Genomic DNA, 22,529 nt, shown 5'->3' on the forward strand with positions numbered 1-22,529 from the left:
GAATAAAGAGAAAGAAATTCACATATATCAGTAAAGAAAATCAGCAAGACATGAAAGAGAGAAAAACACAAAAGAATCAGAGAAAATCTTCAGAAACAACCACCAAATAATAAAATGACATAAAAAATACCTACCACTAATTACTTTGAATGTAAATGGACTAAAAACTCGATCAAAAGACAGAGGGTGAGAGAATGGTTTAAAAAAACAAGACTTGTCTACATGCTGTTTAAAAGAGACTCATCTTAGACCTAAAGAGACTTGAATATTGAAAGTGAGGAGAAGGAGAAACATCTATCATACAAATGGATGTCAAAAGAAAGCCAGAGTAGCAATACTTTTATTGGACAAAACAGACTTTAAAACAAAGACTTTAACAAGAGATAAAGAAGGACACTAGATAAAAATAAGGGGAAAATCCAACAAGAAGATATAACAATTGTGAATATTTACGCACCCAACACAGGAGCACCCAAATACATAAGACAGTTAATAAAAACATAAAGGAACTAATTGATAATAACTCAATAATAGTAGGGGACTTTAACATCTTATGTACATCAATGGACAGATCATCCAAAGAGAAAAATCAATAAGGAAACAATGGCTTTGAATGAAACACTGGAATGGATGGATTTAACAGATATATTCAGAACATTTCATCTTAAAATAGCAGAATACACATTCTTTTCAAGTGCACATGGGACATTCTCCAGTAGAGATCACATATTAGTTCACAAAACAAGCCTCAACAAATTCAAGAAGAATGAAGTCATACCATGCATCTTTTCTGACCACAATGGTATGAAACTAGAGGTTAACTACAAGAAAAAATCTGGAAAGATCACAAATACATGGAGGTTAAATAACATGCTACTAAATAATGAATGGATCAACCAGGAAATTAAAAAAAATTTAAAAAGTGCATGGAAACAAATGAAAATGAAAACACAATGGTCCCAAAACATTTAGGATGCAGCAAAAGCTGTTCTAAGAAAGAAGTTTATAGCAATACAGGCCTACCTCGAAAAGTAAGGAAAATCTCAAATAAACAACCTAAACTTATACCTTAAAGGAGCTAGGAAAAGAACAACAAACAAAACCCAAAACCAGCAGAAGGAAGGAAATAAATGATATAGAAACTAAAAAAATAATAGATCAATGAAACCAGGAGCTAGTTCTTTGAAAAGATTAACAAAATTAATAAACCTCTAGACAGATTCATCAAAAACACCAAAAGAGAAAGAACTCAAACAAAACCACAAATGAAAGAGAAAAAATAACAACCAACCATAGAAATACAAAGGATTATAAGGGAATATTATGAAAAATTACATGCCAACAAACTGGACAACCTAGAAAAAATGGATAAATTCCCAGAAACATATAACCTACTAAAAATAAAACAGGAAAACATAGAAAATTTGAATAGACTGATAACCAGCAAAGTAATTCAATCAGTAATGAAAAAAAAAAAAAAAACACAGAAATACCAACAAACAAAAGTCCAGTACCAGATGGATTTACAGGCAAATTCTACCAGTTAAAGGAAAGTTAATACGTATTCCTCTCAAACTATTCTAAAAAAATTGAAAAGGAAAGAAAATTTCAAAATTCATTCTATGAAGCCAGCATTATCCTGATACCAAAACCAGATAAAGACATCACCACAAAAGAGAACTATAGGCTAATATTCCTGATGCACATAGATGCAAAAATACTTAGTAAAACACCAGCAAACAAAATTCAACAATACATTAAAAAAATCAGTTGCCACAATCAGGTGGGATTTATTCCTGAGCTGCAAGGGTGATTCAATACTTGTAAATAAATCAACACGATACATCACATCAACAAGAGAAAGGGTAAGAACCATATGGTCATTTCAATAGGTGCAGAAAAAGCATCTGACAACATCTATTCATGATAAAAGCCCTCAACAAAGTAGGTTTAGAGGGAACATAATCCAACATAATGAAGGTCATATGTGAAAAACCCACAGCTATCATCATCATCAATAGGGGAAAACTGAGAGCTTTTCTCCTAAGGTCAGGAAGACAAGGATATCTATTCAACATAGCACTGGAAGTCCTAGCCACAGCAATCAGACAACAAAAAGAAATAAAAAACATCCAAATCAGTAAGGAAGAAGTAAAACTTCCACTATTTGCAGATGACATAAAACTATATATAGAAAACCTGAAAGACTCCACCCAAAAATTGCTAGAACTGACACACAAATTCAGTGAAGTTGCAGGACACAATATCCACGTACAGAAATTTGTTGCATTTCTACACACCAATAATGAAGCAGCAAAAAGAGAAATTAAGAAAATAATTCCATTTACAGTTGCACCAATAATAAGATACCTAGGAATAAATCTAACCAAAAAGGTCAAAGGCGTATACTCTGAAAACTATAAAACACTGATGAAAGAAATTGAAGACAACACAAAAAAATGGAAAGATATTCCATACTCATAGATTAGAATAAATATTGTTAAAATGTCTATACTAAAAAAAGCAATCCACACTTTTAATGGAATCCCTATCAAAATACCAACAACACTTTTCACAGAACTAGAACAATTCTAAAATCTGTATGAAACCACAAAAGACCCCAAATAGTAAAAGTAATCTTGAAAAAGAAAAGCAAAGCTGGAGGCATCACAATTCCAGACTTCAAGTTATATTACAAGACTACAGTGATCAAAATAGTATACTACTGGCACAAAAACAGACACACAGATTAAGAGAAGAGAATAAAAACTCAGAAATGAACCCACAGCTAGATGGCCAGTTAATCTTTGACAAAACAGGAAAGAATATCCAATGGAAAAAGGCAGTCTCTTCAACAAATGGTGTTGAGAAAACTGGACAGCAACATGCAAAAGAATGAAACTGGACTACTCTCTTACACCATACACAAAAATAAATCAAAATGGATTAAAAAGCTAAATGTGAAACCTAAAACCATAAAAATCCTAGAAGAGAACACAGGCAGCAACTTCTCTGACACTGGCTGTAGCTACTTCTAGATATATCCTCTGAGGCAAGGGAAACACAAAAGCAAAAATAAACCATTGGAACTACATCAAAATAAAAAGCTTCAGTGCAGTAAAGGGAAGAATCAACAAAACTAAAAAGCAACTTATGGAATGGGAGAAGATATCTGCAAATTACCTTTCCGATAAAGGGTTAGTATCCAAAATATATCAAGAACTTAAACAACTCAATACCAGAACACAAATAATCCAATTAAAAAATGGGCAGACATGAATACACATTTTTCCAAAGAAGACATACAGACCCCCAACAGACAGCCAACAGACACATGAAAAGATGCTCATCATCACTTAGTATCAAGGAAATGCAAATCAAAACCACAATAAGATATCACCTCACAATTGTGAGAATGGCTAAAATCGACAACACAAGAAACAACAGTTGTTGGTGAGGATGTGGAGAAAAAGGAACCCTTGTGCACTGTGGGTGGGAACGCAAACTGGGGCAGCTACGTGGAAAACAGTATGAAGTCTCCTCAAAAAGTTAAAAATAGAACTACCATCTGGTCCAGTAATTGCAGTACTGGGTGTTTACCCAAAGAATACAAAAATACTAATTTCAAAGGGATACATGCACTCTTGTAGCGATATTTACAATACCTAAGATATGGAAGCAGCCCAAGTGTCCCATCAATTGATGAATGGATAAAACAGATGTGGTGTGTGTGTCTGTGTGTGTGTGTGTGTGTGTGTGTGTGCGTGCGTGTAATGGAATATTATTCAGCCATAAAAAAGAATGAACTCTTTTGATCTGCTATGACATGAATGGAGCTAGAGAGTTATCACATTAAGCGAAATAAGTTAGAGAAAGACAAATACCATATGATCTCGCTCATTATGTGGAATTTAAGAAACAGAACAAATGAGCAAAAGGGAAAAAAAAGAGAGAGACACAAATCAAGAAGCACACTCTGAGTGGTAGAGAATAAATTAATGGTTGCCAGAGGGGAATGGGCTAAATAGGGGATGGGGATCAGGAGGGAACTTGTGATGAGCAGCAGGTGATGTGTTGAATCACTAGATCATACACCGGAAACTAATACAACACTGTATATTAACTAACACGGATTAAAATAGAAACTTAGAGGAAAAAAAAGATGATCAGGAAGAATCTCAGATGGGTAAGAGGGGGGAGATAAGAAGAGAAGATGGGGATCAACTGAGATGACAAATTCCATTTGGGCCGGGAGAGATGGAGACATTTGTAAACAGATGGCCCACAGGCAACCAGGAATGTGGGTTCAGACACAAAGAAAGAGCTTTGTGAGGAAATCCATACAGACTCCTGGAAATCATAGGCATGACTAACACCAATATTTGTTTTCAAAATATTTTTTATATATCATTGTATTTCAAAAATATCCAAGTATGAATAAAGTAGAAAGGTAAACAAATACATTTCAATCATGTACAAACTTCTGAAATTAAAAAATGAGTTCTCTTAACACATGATCCAGAAAATACTGATTCTCACATGTCTCTGATTTGTCTATGAATCTGAATCATGACAGCCATGAATCCCTTGGAATCATACACTGATAATGTTGATGATGATAGCAATAAACTCTTGTATAACACTTACCACATGTTAAGCATATTATCCTCCTCTGTAATTTTTCTCCTTTAAAATATAATTGTAGGGCAGATGTCCCATTTTCAGGGCAATCAGATACACGTGTGATCCAGCTTTACCCTTAGCCTCAAATCTATTTAGACTTGTGCTATTGGTTCTTGTCTATCTTATAGCAACAAGCAGGTCAACGCTGTGAAGTTCTGCCAGAGTCTTCTTATTTTGCTCTGTCTGGCCAATCTCAGTGGTTTTTTTATTTACAATCTACTTGTTTCATATTTAACCAACTCGACTTGGTACCATCTCTTCTTCCAATACTTTAAATATTCCCTCTGATCAAAACTGTCTATTATACAACAAAAGCCAGAGGAGACCTTCCTTCCTCCGAAACGCCTCACTGAGTAAGAGAAGGATTAGTCATTCATTCAGGAAATGAGGGGCTTGGATTAGTTCTCTAAATTCCCTTTTTGCTCTCAACAGGATCAGAGAGCCACTCCCAGGCCACATCACCTAAATGAATATCACAGGTATGCACGAGCCAGGGTACAGACACAGCTGGGTCAATCTTAATTCTTTAATCCACTTTGATTTTCTTAAAACCCCTCCTCAAGAACCAAAATGGCTTTTTGAAAAATTTATTTTCATGTTTTTAATTTTATTTTTATTTAAACTTGCTTTATTGTCTGTGTCCTTCCTTGCCTTCACTCAGGCCCCAGCATATAAATACCACCTTGTTAATTCCGGCAGAGCAAAAATTGTGTCTTACAAACACAGTCATAAATGCCCAACCACAAAGCAGTGGCTAAATAAATGCTTATAAAACAAACCAGTGACTAAGAAGCCAATTAGTTCGGTAAGTCCAAACCTCCACTGAAAGTCTGCAAGATAAGCTCTCTCTGCTGTGCTATGCCTAAGTGGGGAGGGGCTAGTAATCAGTTGGCTTCCAGAATTCCCTAAGGACCCTTGGACCTGGAATACTAGTATGTAAGCACATTTGTGGAAATAATGGGAAAAATGAAGACCAAAGACTGACTTGAACTTTACATTTCTTTGTTCTCATTACCCATTCACTAAACCACAGGAGTATAAAACAAAAATGATCCTTTTGTGTAAAAACGTTGGAATACTAACCTTTACTGAATCTATTCCCACACCGCACAGAGGAGCTCTCATCCAAGTGTAGGCTGAATTTTACCATTTTTTTTCCCCACCATGAAAACCAATTTTGATAGCTTTTAAAATGAAACCAATTTCCATTTCTTAAAACTATAAGTCACTCTCAATTTCTACATTTAGCATCTGAAAATTACAAATTAATTTCCTTCTAGAATGTAAGTTCTAAAAAGAAAGAGGGCTTTCTTATCTTCCACAGCTGTATCCACAGTGCCTAATACATGTGGCTGACAATCAATAAATATTTGTTGAAGGGAAGAACAAACATACATTTCAACTGACATAACATAGAAAGGATCTGGTATATAAGCATCTGGGGGAACTCAGTAAGGGAGATAAAGGAACAATTACTAGCTGAAGTACCTCACTGCTTACTCTTAAAAGAGCACAGAAAATTGGGAGATCGAAATATGGAGCCCTCCTCTACCTTGCACTCTCAAACTTTTGCTACTACTGCCTGGCAAGGGCAGTTAGCAGATGCTCCATTCTTTATTTCCAGTGGGAAGCAACCGCTCTCCAAGGCTGCAGGCAAAGAATACCCATGTCCATCCTTCTAGTGTCCAGATCTGTGCTGTCCAATATGGTAGCCACTAGCCCCATGTATCCATCAAGCGCCTGAATCGTGGCTAGTGTGAAATGAGATGGGCTGGAAATGTAAAATGCAAACCAGATTCCTGAAGAGGACAGAAAACAGAGGTACACTATCCTACTGATAATTGTTTTATATTAATTACATGTTGAAATGATAACAGTTTGGATATATTGGGGTAAACAAAAAATATTACTAAAATTAATTTCACCCATTTCTTTTTAGTTCTCTGAATGTGACCCAGAAAATTGTTAAATACTGATGTGGCTCATGTTATATTTCTACTGGACAGTGCTAAACCAGACTGACAGAGAGTCTGTATGCCACTAGAAGGAATACTCATGGACAAACAGCAGGATCTGACTCCTAACTTCGCAATCTATAATTAGGAAATTAGTTAGATTTTCTACCACATACCAATGTAGAGTCTCCCTTAAAGGCTCACAACAGCACCTGGGGAATAACACATTAGCCTTGATTTCTAGATAAGGAAATGGAGGCACAAAAAGGAGAAGGCACTTATACAAAGTTACAGAGCTGGTAAATGCGAGGGCAAAACCGTGACGCAAAGTCAGCCTGGCTTCCAAATGCATGTGCTTCTCCTTCTTCTCCAGTCACTCAGAGAATTTTCTCCGTGTTCTAGAGGCTTACATAAGGATGCCAACCATCTTTCCTGCCTTACCCTGCGGTGGGCTTCTCTTTGACACTCTACAGCATTCACCCTTATTTCTCCCAGACACTAACCCACAGATAAAGAGAACTAGGTGAAACGGTGGCAGAAAAATTCAGAAAAATTACCAGAGTTGACATCCCATACACTGCTATCTCGTGAAAAAAGAATCAAGTTTTCCTAATTGGGCTTTTTAGCCTTTGCAATTCAAAAGCTCTCCATCGAACCTGTCACCAGGAGTATAACCCGCTATGAAGAAATTTACCTACTGGTTCACCGCTACCTGTGAGGTCACTAATTTGGGCAAGTGTTATTTCACCTGTTGTGAATTCGCTTACTTAGTTTCTTAGCAGCCTCCAGAGCTTCCTTTGCAGTGTCTGCGACGAAGAATCTTTGAACTCTGACTCCATGGTCAGACATCAGTTTCTTGCTCTGGTATTCCTGCAGGTTCAGCCATCTTCGGGGGGTTAACTGAACTGCCTAGAGAAATTGAGAGAGAGAGGTAAGAACACTTAAAAATAACAAGAAAAATAGCAGTCAACGCATGTAGCCAGTCTTATAGGTACCCTCAAATGACAATCAGTAACACAGGTCTTTTTAAAAGGAAAAAGAAAACTATATAAATTCTTCATGCTTAATTGTTTTTCTAATCAAAAATGTTAAGGACAACTACACACACAATAAATGAATGCAGGTTTAAAGAAGTGGCGAGAACTGAATAGGGTCTATCATCTAGTTAACAAGAATGTGCCAGTGTCAGTATCCTAGTTTTGACATTGAACTAGAACTACATAAGACGTCAACATGAGGACAAGAGGGGGAAGGGTACATAGGACTGTTGCACTTCTTTTGCAGTTCCCTAAGCATCTATAAGTATTTAAGAATAAAAGGTTATTTTTAAAAATGTTAAGATCTCTATTATATACGATATGTCTCCCCCAATTCCCACTCCAAATAAAGCTCACAGCATTATTTTAATAACTGTGTGCACACTGCTAATCACTGTAAGGTATCTCAGAAATTCTTTTTAACACTTTGAGGTTCAATGGGCCACTGATTAATCCACTTCTTTACCATAGTTTTTAATGGAAGCTAGGCACAATCATTATGTGTTTAATGATATTATCTCTTTCACACACCAAATTTAAGGATTGTCACCTGAAACAATCATCATTAATTAAACTACTTCCTAAAAATTGCAACTTGTGTATAAAAGTAACTTTGCTTAAGCATCATGTAGAAGTGGTTTTCCAATATGTACTATCAGTTTTTAATCTGTGCTGAAAGAAAGTAGTCAAAAAGCAGAATAACATTAATAAATAAATTCTTCTCATTTTATCCAGTAAGATCAAAAGCATTTCTGATCAAATCTATAGACCCCAAAAATGAATATACCTAGTTTAAGCTCATGTCCAACCATGAGTCATGATGCAAAAACAAACAAACCAACAGAACAAAACAAAACAAAACTAAACCCACTACTCACAGTAGGTAAGATAACAACACTATTAATGCACAAACCAAAAACTCAGTCACACAACTGGATCACAAGACTGGTGGAAGAAAATCACCTGACACATTTCCTAGTGGCTTCTGTCAATGGCCTTCGTAGATGGCCAAGACAATACCACACGGGCCATTAACAGGTCCACAGGGCTTTACAACATGGGATCATTAGGTTTCAGGACCTCAAATGTGTCCTTAAAATGGCACTTTCTTCTGGAAATCTCCAAGCTACAATACACTCATGGATCTCTTCTGGACAAGGGACATTCCAAGAAGGCTCCAGAACCTAACAACTAAACTGGGTTTTACTCAAGGACAGTGTGTGTCTTCAGCTTCTTTGTATTTTTAAGAAGAATGTGATGGTGCTTGGCATACGGAAAATACTCAAGAAATATTAGATGGCCAAATGAATAAGACCTGCCTTTTGTCCTTTTGTTCCCAACTACAGGTAATTTTTCATTTCCAGAAAGTGACTTTCTCTAAAAATAGAAAAGTAAAAGTTCTTCGGACCTTAAAAAAATAATAATAATAATTTACACACACTCGTAAAAAATTCAAAATGTTGAAGCTGTCTACACTTCTTCAGAAATAAATAATACTGGAGTCAAATAAATTATAGACAAGTTATGCTAACATTATATACTATATGATTAACTGTTTATGATTTGTTAATCTTCTGAATTTTTAAGTCTTGATGAAACATTAGTAATTTGAAAAACACAAAATTTCACACATAACATACTTATTGACTTAAGAGTCTTAATAACACATCATATAACGTACCAAGAAAATTCAAGTTTAAGGCATTTAGTGAAAGCTTCCTAATGAAAGAAAAGATTAAGCATTAGATATATACTAGATTCTGCAACCACTTTTAAAAAGCAGATGGGGAAGGATCAATAGATTAAGTCTATGTTGACACATCAACTTAAAGCCATTAACAGAAGAAAAAAGAACTACAGTTTGAAAAGAGCATGTGGGAGACTAAAAACAGCCACTAAAAACAGTGTGGTCTGGTCAATTCCTTTTCATTAGAACACTCACCATATTAATTTTGGATATGTTAATGCAATCTGCTGCAAACTAATTGCAATTGATCCAGAGACCAGCTTCACAGACATATAATACATATTGACTGTTTCTGCACTGACTCAGATGAAAGCCTGCTTAAAGTCTGTTGCTCTTAAATTGAAAACCAACACAGTGAACATAGTTCCAAGGCACTGCAGATACCCAAGCTATCACTCGACAAAGTGATCATCCTACAGAATAACCGTCTACCTTTGTCAAACCTAAGCTCAGAAGAGTAGGGTCCCTGGCTGGGTCTAAAACTTCATCAATTGAACTACATTTGCTAAGAATCTGTCGTACATCCAGAAAGGAAAAGGTTAAGTCTACCTCTGCATTTTCAGGGGGAAGAAAAAAAGGAGAGAAATTTACTAAGTAAGTGGATGGTTTCCAGTGGTGGCTGGAAATGTAATCAACTGCTGAATCATAAAAACAGTAAGAAGAATAGTTTCCTCTCCCATTATGGAGCATCGGCCATGTGCTAGGCATTCCACTAAGCACTCATGTTGTCTAATAGTCAAAACCACTGTGAAGAGTGAAGTATTATTACTTCACTGTCATTAATGTAAACCAATCAGTACTACTAATCTTCCTCCTTCCAGATACTCCTTTGACTTAGATGAAGTTAGATGCAGCTGCGTAACTAGTTCTGGTCAATAAATTATGTATATATATGGTGTGTAACTCATCTGGACCAACATTTGATTACCAACCCTTCTCCCCCTAAGTTCTCTCTCTCTCGACACGGGGAATGGGAATATTAACGTTGGCAGCTAATCTATCACTTAGGGGTCACAGTAAGACAGACATACTCCCAGGTCACTCACAATGAATGTGTAATGAAAAATGAGCCTTTGTGGATTTCCAGCCACCAAGATTCTGGAGAATACTTGTTACTGTGGCTGAACCTAGCCTCTCTGTAGTATCCTGACTAATAAAACCATCTTATAAATCAGGAAACCCAGGCTGAGGTTTAAGTCACTAGCCAAAGATCACAGCTGTCAAGCAGCACAACTTCTCTAATACACACTATTGATCCACTGAGTCATACTGTTGGTTCCCTGTGTTTATATTCTGTTCCCACATTCCCAGAGGCCCCTTGATGATAAAGACGGAGACCAGGAGAGTGAGATTGTGCTCTTCTCAAAAGGCTAAAAGGCTTCCAGGAATGGAATTCTCACGAAATGCTGGCACAGTGCTTCTTAGGAAAAATGTAACTGCTTCAGGCTTTGGGAGGGAGGTAGGGAGGTAGAGATGTGAGTAGAGGCTGTCCTAAGACACCAGAATGGTAGAGGCAGTTTATTTGAACTCCTAGGAAGAGCTACCTGTTAAAACGCTAGACTAGTATCTTCCCGGGAAATTCATGTACTCCAGAATGTGAGCAATGGAAAGGAATTTAAGGACCATTTGACCCAGTACCTTTCAATACTTTCTGACAGTTATTTGCCCGTTTGCCTTCAGGTCAATCCCTAAGCTCTTTGCCAACTGTCTTCTGCCTAAATTTGAGACCCCATTCAGAGATGAATAGTGAGAAGAAGACTTCAGGCTTTGTCTTCCTCTTTCTGAGTCAGACTTCAGGTCCCCCCCCAGAAAGCCCTTCCTTCATAATTCCAGCTCCCATTGTCTGCCCCGCCATGACTCCTGCACCCATCAACTGGCCCCAGACTCTGATAACACTACCTCCTTCCACCCCTTAGGCTCGTAGAGGATTCCTGCTGTTGCCAATCTCTGGGTTGCCTTCCCAGCCCCTCTTTGCCTGCCAAGAGTTCTGACATCTTTGTCAGTAACTGTCTCCCCCTGTTAAATCTATTAAACAACCTGGTGCCCCAGAGCCTGAAGGTGCCCCTTCAAGGCACGGGAATGGAAAGACGATGGCAGTGGCCCACTTATGAAGGTGACTTTGGGACCCTACTCTGAGGCAGTTTCTCAGGCAATCACGTTTCATATACTGGGGTTCCAAAGTATAGAAGGACTAGTGGGGTCCAACCTCCTCATTTTACAGTCAGGAAACCTGAGGCCTAAAGATGGGAAGTAAACTGCCTAGGGATCCTCTAATGAGACACAGGCAGGAGGACAACTAGACTAATCCCCATTTTCTGTCCTTCCTTCATACAGATTTTGGTACGTGACTGTATTAGGAAGAGCATCATGCTCTCAAAACAGCTGGGGTGGGTGGGCATCTGGGGTGAGTTCCATCTGGACTTTCATGCTGACCTTTCCATGGCTCCCTTCCCTTCCATGTTTCTTTTCCAGAGCAAGCATTTCCAAGCTTGGAAGGGAAGTGGGAAATACAACTTAAAAGAAAAGCACGGCATAAAGATTTAAGGGCCTATGGGAACAAGGGAGCAGAGGCAGAAGAAAAAGAATGAAAAATGAGGGGAAAGACAAAGAGAACCAAGAGATAAAAAGACAATGACTAAGCAGGCAAAAATTCACAAGAAAACTCAAAGCACAAAATTAGACAGCTACATAGAAAAAAAATGACACGACCGAGAAATCATCCTTCGCCCCATGGTTTTAAAATTAGAGGTGTAGAGACTACTGAAATAGCAGCACAGGAGGAGAAAAATCAATAAAGGGAGTAGAGAAAATGTCACTGAGCTGGGTGCCCCCCAAAGGGAGGCTCGGTGAGCCACATCTGCCCACTGGCTCTCAGCGCCCCCTCGGTCTTTCTGCATGCAGCCTGACGCTCCCCAACAATGCTTCACTCAGGAAAGGAGCAGAGGCGGGTCTTAGGAAGAGCTGAAGACCCACTAGGAATCAGTTAAATAGAAATGAAAACAAAAACGAAGGTTTCATGATGTCACTGGTGAAGGTATGGGGAAATGCACCGCCCCGCACACTATCCATGCATAGAGAACACCAGCGCGACCATCTTCAAAACCAATCTGACAGCGTTGATGAAAACGACAACAACCACATCCTCTGAACTGGAACGTCTCCTTTTGGGTGCTTAACCTAGGGGAAAATGTGCTAGGGATATGTACCGCGATCATGTGTATAGTGTTGTGTATAATAAAGGATAAAGTTGGGAGGTGATCCAAATGCCTACCAAATAGGAAATGGGCTGAATAAACCACAGTATATTTTAACAATATGAAGCATTCAAAATATCTGTGGCAACACAATAGCACCCAGTATGTGTTCTCCTACATCCTCAGTTATTTTGTAGGTTGGGTGCCAAAATTTTTAAGCAACCATGTACAGCCCTCCAGGACCCTTATCCTTGGCTACAAGGCCCAGGAAGCTATGTGTGGAGAGGGTAGAGTCACAGGGTTCAAGCAGCCTGGATTATTGACTTACTGTACAGACTGCTGCCTTGGCCTTGGAGTCCCCAGACCCACATTTGCATGAATGAGAAATAAACTTTTGATGTGTTTACCACTGAGATCTTGGGAATAACTTGTAATCGCCTCATTGACTAGCTTAGACTGGTAAGTATGAACGTCCTAACATTGATTGTTCTCCAAGGCACATTACTGAAAGAGAACAGCCAGTTTCTTTCAATATTTAAAGTAGAATAATATTTATATTTCCGACACACATGTCCGCACACAAGGCAACATTCTCTATCTTTTAAGGTATAAGTGTAAGTATATGTACAGGGAAAGGTCCCGATGAAGTTCACCAACTTAATGCCAGTAAACTTGAAGAGAGCACACCAGAAAGATGATAATCAAAGGGAGATTTACCCTAATCTATAATTTTTAAGACAATTCTCATAGAAAAACATTCATTTATTATTTGTGCCATGAAAATCAATCTACTTAGAAACAACATTGAGAGGAAGTAATCAAAACCTAGGCTTTAACCCAACTGCACAGCCTGGAGCATCTATTAACTTGTCTGGGAAATGAAGGGCTTACACCCTTACTTCAGTGCAGCAGAATTCTCCAAATGCGGTGTGAAACCAAGGGGGGGAGGGCAAACGCTTGCATTCTCTGTTACACAGAAAGACCACCCCTAATATAAACTCCTGCTGTGAGACAGGAACAGGCTCTTAAACCTCATTTCAAGCTCTCAATAGCAATGACGACAGTGGAATACAAACAAGGAATTAGCTGTAAACTCAGAGGAAAATATATTCCCCTCTCGTTGCAAGCATGGCAAGGAAGGCAGATGCTCAGTGGGCTGTGGCAGGCCAAAAGTTGGTATGTGTTTGTTATATTTTAGTTTTTGCCAATGTTATTCTGTATGTAAATTAGTACCCATAAATCTACCTTAGTCACGTTACCTAGGAAATAGTAGGCTTCAAATAAATGTGTTGGGGCACACGAAAAGACAGATATAACTCAATGTGTCTCAATATGGGTATCACAAAATAAAAGACCTGCCTGCTTAAAACAGGCTCTGATGAAGATGCCACTTCACTATCACCCTATATAAGAGATACAGTGGAATCCTGTTTATAAGAGGAAAATTATAACAGCAGCAATAACAATAAAAATAATGGCACTTTTCTGTTTAATCCTGGATGTGATTATATCAACTCCTCCTTCAGAAAGACAACATGCTAAAAACAGAGACAAAGAAAAGCAACATCGTGCTAGAAGCCTAAGCCTATGGAAAAGAAAAAAAATGATGTCAGATGTGGAAGAAAGTGTAGGAACCTGGGTACTGACACTTTGTTACAGTTTACTGTATGTTCAGCCTAAGTGGGAGGCCTTCATTTAGAGTCACCTTTGGAAATATAGCATCCCTTTTATCTAGAACTGGAATGTTCCTGACCCTTGTCCGTTTAGGTTACCCCCACTTTGCACAGCATAAGGAAATGAACTAACCAATCACTTAGTGCCCTGTGGCTGAGTTCATACGTTCTAGCAGGTACACAGAGAGACCGTGATCACTTACAAAATGGAAGAAACTAACAGACCCATCCTCATAGGCTGCTTTGTGGATTAAATGAGTTAATATGTGCAAATCTACTGGAATAGTGCCCAACAGATCATAAGCACTCAAAAGAATGTTCTGCTATTATTATTCAATGCAGAAATACAAAGGGGGAGAGAAAGTATAACATGGAGACACTGAACAATCCCTAAAATAAAAATAGTAGGTGATCCAATAAACGATAAAGAAATGCCCACGGTGTCCTGCTGTTCGCTTTAAATGCATCTGGGGAAGTATTTTTAAACTCTAATAGTGGAATCTCTATACTTAAATCACTCAATAGTCACAGAAAGAGAAAGGACAGCTATTTACAAAAGGAAGGGCCGGACAAAGCTTACATTCGGTAGGCAAAGGAAAATGTGCCATTTGTGCTAAGTACCTTGACTTTCTATCTCATTTGAGCCAGGGCACTCCACCTCACAGATGAGCAAATGCGAGGGTCAGAGAGATTAAGTAACTTGTCTAAGGCTACTCAGCTGGGTAAGTGATTCAGGATTTGAATCCAAGTCTAAAAAAATCCATGAGCTTTCTATTATTCTAAACGATTCTTTTTTATTTATTTATTATTATTTGGGGGGGGGGTCTGTGACTCCAAATCAATAAAAAGGACTTAGAATGACCACAGACAAAAACCATACTGCCATTCCTGACCTAAAAATACAGTGTTCCATTTAAAAGGAGGGAAGACAGAGCAGCAGACGAAGTGAGAACACCAACAGAGGTGGGGTGGTCCCCGAACACATGGTGCAGGGGAAATGTGTGGCGTCACGAGAGCAGGGGGCTAGAGAAGCAAAGTCAAGTTTCCTGATGAAGAGAAAGAAGAGCCAGGCTCTTCTTTATAAGCAATCAGACTAGGATCAGATGTGGAGCCCAAGGCCACTCCTGGCTCCTCTGGCACCGTCTCCGACAGTACCACCCTGTCTGTCTAAGGACCCCACAGTAAGGAGGGGGCAGCATCTGTTAAATAAATAACCTGTGCTGCCAGGAAAGAAATGAAAGTTCAATTTTCAGACCATCCAGAAACTGGATCATAGCACTTACGATTAGGATTAATGCTTCCTGCAGTACCCTGACAAAATCTTCTATTTTTAAACCAAATGAAATCCTAGCAAACATGGAGCAGTGCCGTGAAGTTACAGAAATTCTACTATACACTTGATGAGCATTACCTCATTTAATTCTCACAACCCCCTCCAAGGAAGAAACTGACAGAAGCCCATTTTACAGATGGGCAAAGTAAGGCTCAGAGAAGCTAAGTGTTGCCAAAATGAACAGACACTTAGAGCAGGTGTGCCTGACTCCACAGTCTGCTCTTCAGTGAAACACTAACGGTGAATGCCCCCTCCTCCCCCAAGGCCACAAAAGTGGGTCCTGAGCAAGGACAGGGGCAGGAGGAGAAACAGGAGGTGGTGCGTAGATTTCACTGCAGGAAGGTACAGAAATGTCCTGAATATGAGGCTGAAGGGAAAAATGGGAAGTTCTGAATGAGAGCAAGGTTCCTGGATGGGTTTCACTAAGTCAAAAGAATTAAGATTCTCAAAGATACAGCCTTGTTCTTTTTATCCTAGGTTCAGCAGAAAAGCAGCATGTTTTTTTAAGGAGCAAAGAAATGTAGAACTCTTTGTAGTAAGGACAAATGCCCAAAGGAGAGTTGGTTCCATAAGTCCGTACTGCTGCTCTGCCAACAGCAGGAAAGAAGGGGAGGGAAAAATACAACCTTGATAAACATTAGCATATTAACACAACAGCAGAAACAAAATGTATAAAAGGCACTAAAAATACTGAACAGCATCATTTCAAAAATGCCTGCCCGTCCCCTAGTGGAGAGTGTGCCAGCTTGACTATGTTGCATAGGAAAATCACCTTAATTTTATCTTGTGAACAGAAGTGGGCAAGATTTATTTACATGAAGAAAGAAAACAAATTAAGGTAGAGTAAATACATACATGCATTTAACTCCTACCAGGGAAACCGGCAGAATCTGTACTTTGTTCATTCATTTGAACAGTTTTCCACTGGGTGTTTATAATGTGGTCGTAATACAATGAGGTCTACTGGTCAACAGCACAGACAAGATCTTTGCTGTCACAGAGCTCAGGTCCTAGGAGGGGAGGCAGGGAAGAAGGACGTGAACACAGAAATGGAGAATGTACTGACAGAGTGGGAAGTGCTCTGGAGGAAATAACATATATACACGAGGAATTATGGAGGCAAAGGGCACACTGTGTGGTGACCTGGAAAGAAATGCCATCTGCACAAAGACCTGAAGCTATTAAGGAGATAGACATGTAAAGAAGCTGAGGAGAAACCTAGCAGGCATGGTCCAAGGCCTTGAGGCAAGAAAGGGTTAACAGGGGCAGGAGCTAGTGGGGAATAGGTCTGTGTCAAGCAGGGGAGAAAGGGGAACAGGGACCAGACCATGAAGGTACATAGAAGCTGCAGTCCAAAGTTTAGATTTTATTCACTCAGAGTTTTAAGCAGGGGAATGAAATTGAGTTCACATTTTGGAAAAGTCACTCTGTTTTCTGTTTAGAGAAGGGAACCAGTTACGAGAGCTGCGTTAAACCAGACCAGAGTCAGCCACCTTTTTCTACAAACAGCAGAATAGAAATAGTAAAGAGTCATACAGTAAATCTGGCTTTGAGGCCAGGGTGTCTATGCTGCAACCCCACCTTTGTCACATAAAGCAGGCAGAAATAATATATAAAAGAATAGGCATGGCTGTGTCCCAGCAACGCTTTATTTGCAGAAACAGTTTTGGCTGGGATGTCAGTGTGCAGACCCTCAACTAAATAACAGAGAAGTGCAGTGGAGGTAGAAACAGAGAAATGAAGGGATTCGGGATATAGCTGGGTGATGAAACAAAGATTACTCATGAATTAGATGTGGGCTTAAGGTAAAGGGGAATCTAGTATTAGATACAAACACACACACACAGACACACACTTGACACAGTTCATATGAACCCAGTAAATTTTATGTACCTGCTGGCTATAAAAGAAGCATTTCTTTAGCAACAATCTTAACTTTGGATTTTTTGCCCAAACTGCCCTTGCATCATGCTTAATTTTTGAGAGTCCCATACATCATTCTACCACATCAGAGCTTCTGGGTCTTTCATCTTAAAGCCATCTTCCATCATTTACTATTAATCCCAGTGGGCAACATGCAAACTGCCCTGGTTTAGCTCCATCCTGCTACACTGGCCCACCTGCAGCTTCTTTCCAAGGAGAAAACACAAGAAAACACAAGGCCTCCCTTGATTAAAGAAACACCAAGCAGGAGGAAGGACAGGAGGGAGGGAGGAGGGAAGACAGGTAGACATAAAGATTATTTTGAGCTGAGGCTAACTGAAAAGCAGACACAAGAAAAACTCTCTGCTCCCCTTCTCCCTCCACCCAAAAGGGCAGGACAATTCTTAATCATGGGGCATAAATCTACACCCTTAGGCCAGAGACAGCACCATAGGAATCACCATAACAAACTTTACTAATCCTTATCTTCCATTAGCATCCCCATAGATTTACCCTCCTACAATTTGCTGCCCCTAGAAGCTCAAAGTCCTTTTGTCTTAGCACTTCTCTGCAAATATACTGTTCTTCTATTAAGAGGCAACTGTAAGCCCAAGTTCTGACCGCCCCTTTGAGTCACAGGTCAGTGAGTGTCCCCAGGGGTATGTGTACCTGTTAATAAACTTGTTAATAAACTTGTTTTTCTCTAGTAACTCTGTCCTTTAGTAGACTAATCTGCAGGACTTTGGGCAATGAACCTAAGAGGAGTAGAGGGGAAAAGTGTTTTCCTAATCTACATATACAAGTTGTCATAACTAAAGTTTAGAAGGTGATATGTCAAGTTTAGGATAGTAATTCTGTTAGAGAGTCAGAGAAGGCCATGGGTTTGGGGAAGAGGCACCAAGAGACTTCAACTTTATCAGTTACGTTTTACATCTTTTACTGAAAATGATCTGAGCAAATATAAGAAAATAGCAATATTTATTCTTCATACTGGACACACAGATGACTATGACATTAATCTCAATATTCTGTATTTTCTCTAAATAAAAATAATTATACACTTAGCATGACAATTTAATAACTACGCAATTCCATAAAGATGGATTTATTAATCAATGAAATGAAAAAGTAAGGTATAAAATACAATTTTAATCAGAAAAAATAAAAATAAGATCTGGAAGAACCCTGAGATCATGGCGGGCCAACAGCTCATGATGAGTAACTGGGGCCTGAGGCGTTACTACAGCTGCTACCAAGCTGGCACTGCCTCGACAAGCCAGTGTGAAGTGTCCATCCACGTGCTTAGGCACTGCCCTTCCAGCACACCAATACTACATCTTTGTAGAACACGTGAGCTCAGGGAAGAAGTGGTAGACACTGGCTTTTATCTATGGACTGCCTAAGGTTTCTGCCATGTGCCTTGGTCTTATGACAGTTTTATGTTCACAAAAATCTGGCTTATGGCAAAAGTGAATAACTCTGGAAGTTATGTCCTAAAAATTAGGTCACTGTTTCATCCCATAAAAATGCCTGTGTGTGTCTATGTGTGTGTATGTGTGTGTGTGTGTGTGTGTGATTTCTTCAACTCACTCAAGTGAGTCTTGCTACCAAAGAGTCTCTCTGGCAGCAAAAGGGAGTTTAAGATTCTAAAAATAGTCTCAAGTATACTGCTAACCTGAAATCAAATTCCAAAGAATACAATAATAGAACATCCATGAGCTCAATCTTGATCAGTCTGAGGCCATTAATTGCTCAGCTAACCCCAGCCATCCATCTTACACATTTACACGTGCATCAGAGCAGACTATTACTCTCACTACTCAGAAAGGTCCGAAGGGAAAATACTACATATTTTTCCTCAACCACATTAAGCAACAACATCATCAGTATGAAAAGACCTACAGGGGCGTTCATGCTCCCCACCACGGAATGAGCTTGTGATATTGAGCAAGTAATGCACAGCTATTAGTAAAACAGAATACCCAACCTTCCAGGGTTGCTGGGAGGAAACATACACTTAAGGTACGTGATGGGGCTTTGTCATAGGTGTGTTCGGCACAGCCATAACAATGGGTCAAATATGACATCTCCGTGCATCAGATCTAGCTCCTTCATAGAGCTCTGCCCCCTTCCTTCCTCCACCCCCTTCAGTTTCCAACTTGTTAGTCCTCCTTAAATTAGTCCCAGAAGTCCCATCCAATAAATTCAGGGAAAGCTTGCAAGGGGTAGACTTTATTTCAATCAACCCACTCATGTTCCTTCTAACAATCTAATAGCGCTTAATAGTTCAGGATACATTTGAGTTTAATAGGATTTACCTGATAGAAATAGACTTCTCATCGCTTCTTTATAGTGGCAGTTTTGAGCAACCTGGCTAACTCAATCTCACAGGTTCACCTGTCACCCTGGCATGCTGAAGAAATGACTCAGAGAGTAGTAAATGAGCGACCTTTGCTGAAGAAATTCCTGAGACTGTCTCTTTGACATTTTGAAGGTATGCTGTACAGAATGATAACTGGTATCTGCAAGGTTCCAAGTCCACTATTTGCGTTTAGAAATTGATTCCATTCTTGTTGATGAATAAAATATTGCCACTATGAAAAACTCGATCTTAGAATTTTTTTTTTTTTAAAGTTTTATTTATTTATTCGACAGAGATAGAGACAGCCAGCGAGAAAGGGAACACAAGCAGGGGGAGTAGGAGAGGAAGAAGCAGGCTCATAGCGGAAGAGCCTGATGTGGGGCTCGATCCCATAACGCCGGGATCACGCCCTGAGCCGAAGGCAGACGCTTAACCGCTGTGCCACCCAGGCGCCCCTCGATCTTAGAATTTTCTATTAAGAAAGGTGACAACATTATAGAGAGTACCCCTTTTTTCACATTTCCATTGTCAGAATCCCCATTTACAGAAGAAATTACAATCTCGAGTATTAAATCCCATCGCCCTCCCCAATACTCTACATATAATGTCCTAGTTATGAAAGAAAAGTGAATGCCAAATCTTTCAATTCACATCAGTCATCTCTCCTCTGGCAATAATTTGAGTTTCTTTAGCCAGAGTGGGGGAGGGGAAGAATCACAAAATCTTACTGTGCTAATAAAGCACAGAAGTTAAATTCAAGGCAAGCCTTCAGAAAACTTGATAACATGAAAATGAAACTTCAAAATAATCCCTGAAAAGAGAATTGATACTATAGTGTAGGGTACATGGCATTCACTATCCTCCAGAAAACTTTTGAAAGAATTACTGTCATTTATTTGAAAAGTCCACTGTAATGATAGAACAATCTGAAAAGCACACACAGACAAGAGGACAATCCGACCCTTGCAAAAACAGACAATCTGACACTTTTTATCCAAGCAGCAAAGAAAATCATATTCTAACCATAGCATATCCTCTTAAAATTGGGAGATTCAATAAAAGCAAAGAAATCTCAAGAATGTTTAATCCTCGTGGTTTTTCTTTTAGGAACTTACAGTGAAATGCTGTATATGACATTACTACGATTTAACAACTGGTCCAAACCAGAAGTTAACAGAGAAAATGAGACACAAAAGAGCAAAATATGACATCTGCTCCATAATATCCTGATGACAGGTTCAGGAGCTGATAGTGAGAAATGGGACTAAGAGGGAGAGGTGAAGACTTGGGTCGTCTTTGCCCTGGCCACTTACAGCAGGTGACCTTCCAACCTTGTTTACTTAACATTAAATGAGAATATCAACCACCACAACCTTACAAGGTTGTTGGAAAGTGAAATAAAAGATTTCTGTGAAATCTTTTTTCAATGGGGTCTGAGATCAAGAAGCAACCCCAGAGGCAAGAAATGCTACCACAGTGGAAATATGGTGTTCCATTATTTTCCAGCTAGCCAGATCCAGCCAGCATCCAATGGCTACCCAAGGATAAACAGCCTAAATATCTCCTCTCTTGAGGACTTCCTTTGTTTCTATGAAGGCAGACAGTCATCTAAAAATTGATCTCTATAGATCCTGCTATCGTTGAGGCACTAGACCTTCCGGAGACAGAGGAAACACCCCAAGGAAGTGCTGCCACATTGAAGGCTGGAGAAATAACCTGACACCTTGTGACCAACCCCCAAGAGCAATCCACTGGACAGGAAGAATCACCTACTCCACAGGGCCAGACATAGTGCCAAGCAAAGGGGGGATACAGAAAGAAGAACACGAGATTGGAACAATACATCTAAACAAATCATTCATGGCAGCACTGGTGAAAATAATAAAGAAAGCAGTGGGTGCCTGGCAAATCAGAAACTGAGAGGAATCCCTGAAGAACGTCAGGCAAATAAGAAATAGACTGAAGTAGAATCCCACAGCTAAAAGACCGCAAGACAGGACTGTACCAAAAGTTTAAATAGCTCTGGTTATATTTTAAACCTGAAAGCTAGAGACACAGAGAACAGAAGAGGCACCAAGGCTACCGTCAGGATGACCGATGAGCACTGGGTATGCTCCCAGACAAAAACAGTAACTGTGGGGCCTGGGGCCCAAGAGATGACACTGTGCCCCAGGTGACCTCTGTCGCATGGGGGAAAGCCCAGTTACTGGCACCTAACACGTGGCCACACCCTCTGTACCTCTCCCACAGTTACTGATGTTGGGCAGCTAGAAGCTCAGTATCAAGAATTATTAAACAATGGAGGCCCACTGACATCATCAGAGAAGCAAACAAAAGAATTAATACCTGAAGAAAAAAGATCGTGGAGGATACAACACAAAAAACACTTTGAAAAGTATAATAAATCAGAGAGATGTGAGAAGACATTATATCCACCAAAAAATTACCTACAAATCTTGAAAATTTAAAACTGATCATTGAAAGAAAGGGAGAGGTAATGTTGAAAGCAGAGGGAATATAATCAGTAAACAAATAAGTGAGCTAGAAATTAAAGAAGGAAGGTTCCGGGTCACATATTTGGGAAATACATAATTATGCTTTCCTTAGTTAGAGATCTCAATA

The 22,529-nt window shown here is 39.3% G+C and overlaps 1 protein-coding gene across 1 annotated transcript in view; it reads right to left on the reverse strand.

The window, feature by feature from the left end:
• Window positions 1–22,529, reverse strand: part of SUCLG2 (succinate-CoA ligase GDP-forming subunit beta) — a 256,096-nt gene that overhangs the window by 195,477 nt on the left and 38,090 nt on the right. Inside the window, exon 2 of the mRNA XM_026501201.4 lies at window positions 7,406–7,547. Coding sequence (XP_026356986.2) covers window positions 7,406–7,547 — 142 coding nt within the window. The remainder of the gene's footprint in view (window positions 1–7,405; window positions 7,548–22,529) is intronic.

Source organism: Ursus arctos, unplaced genomic scaffold, assembly GCF_023065955.2.
Source record: "Ursus arctos isolate Adak ecotype North America unplaced genomic scaffold, UrsArc2.0 scaffold_14, whole genome shotgun sequence".
In the NCBI taxonomy this organism is placed as follows: domain Eukaryota; kingdom Metazoa; phylum Chordata; class Mammalia; order Carnivora; family Ursidae; genus Ursus; species Ursus arctos.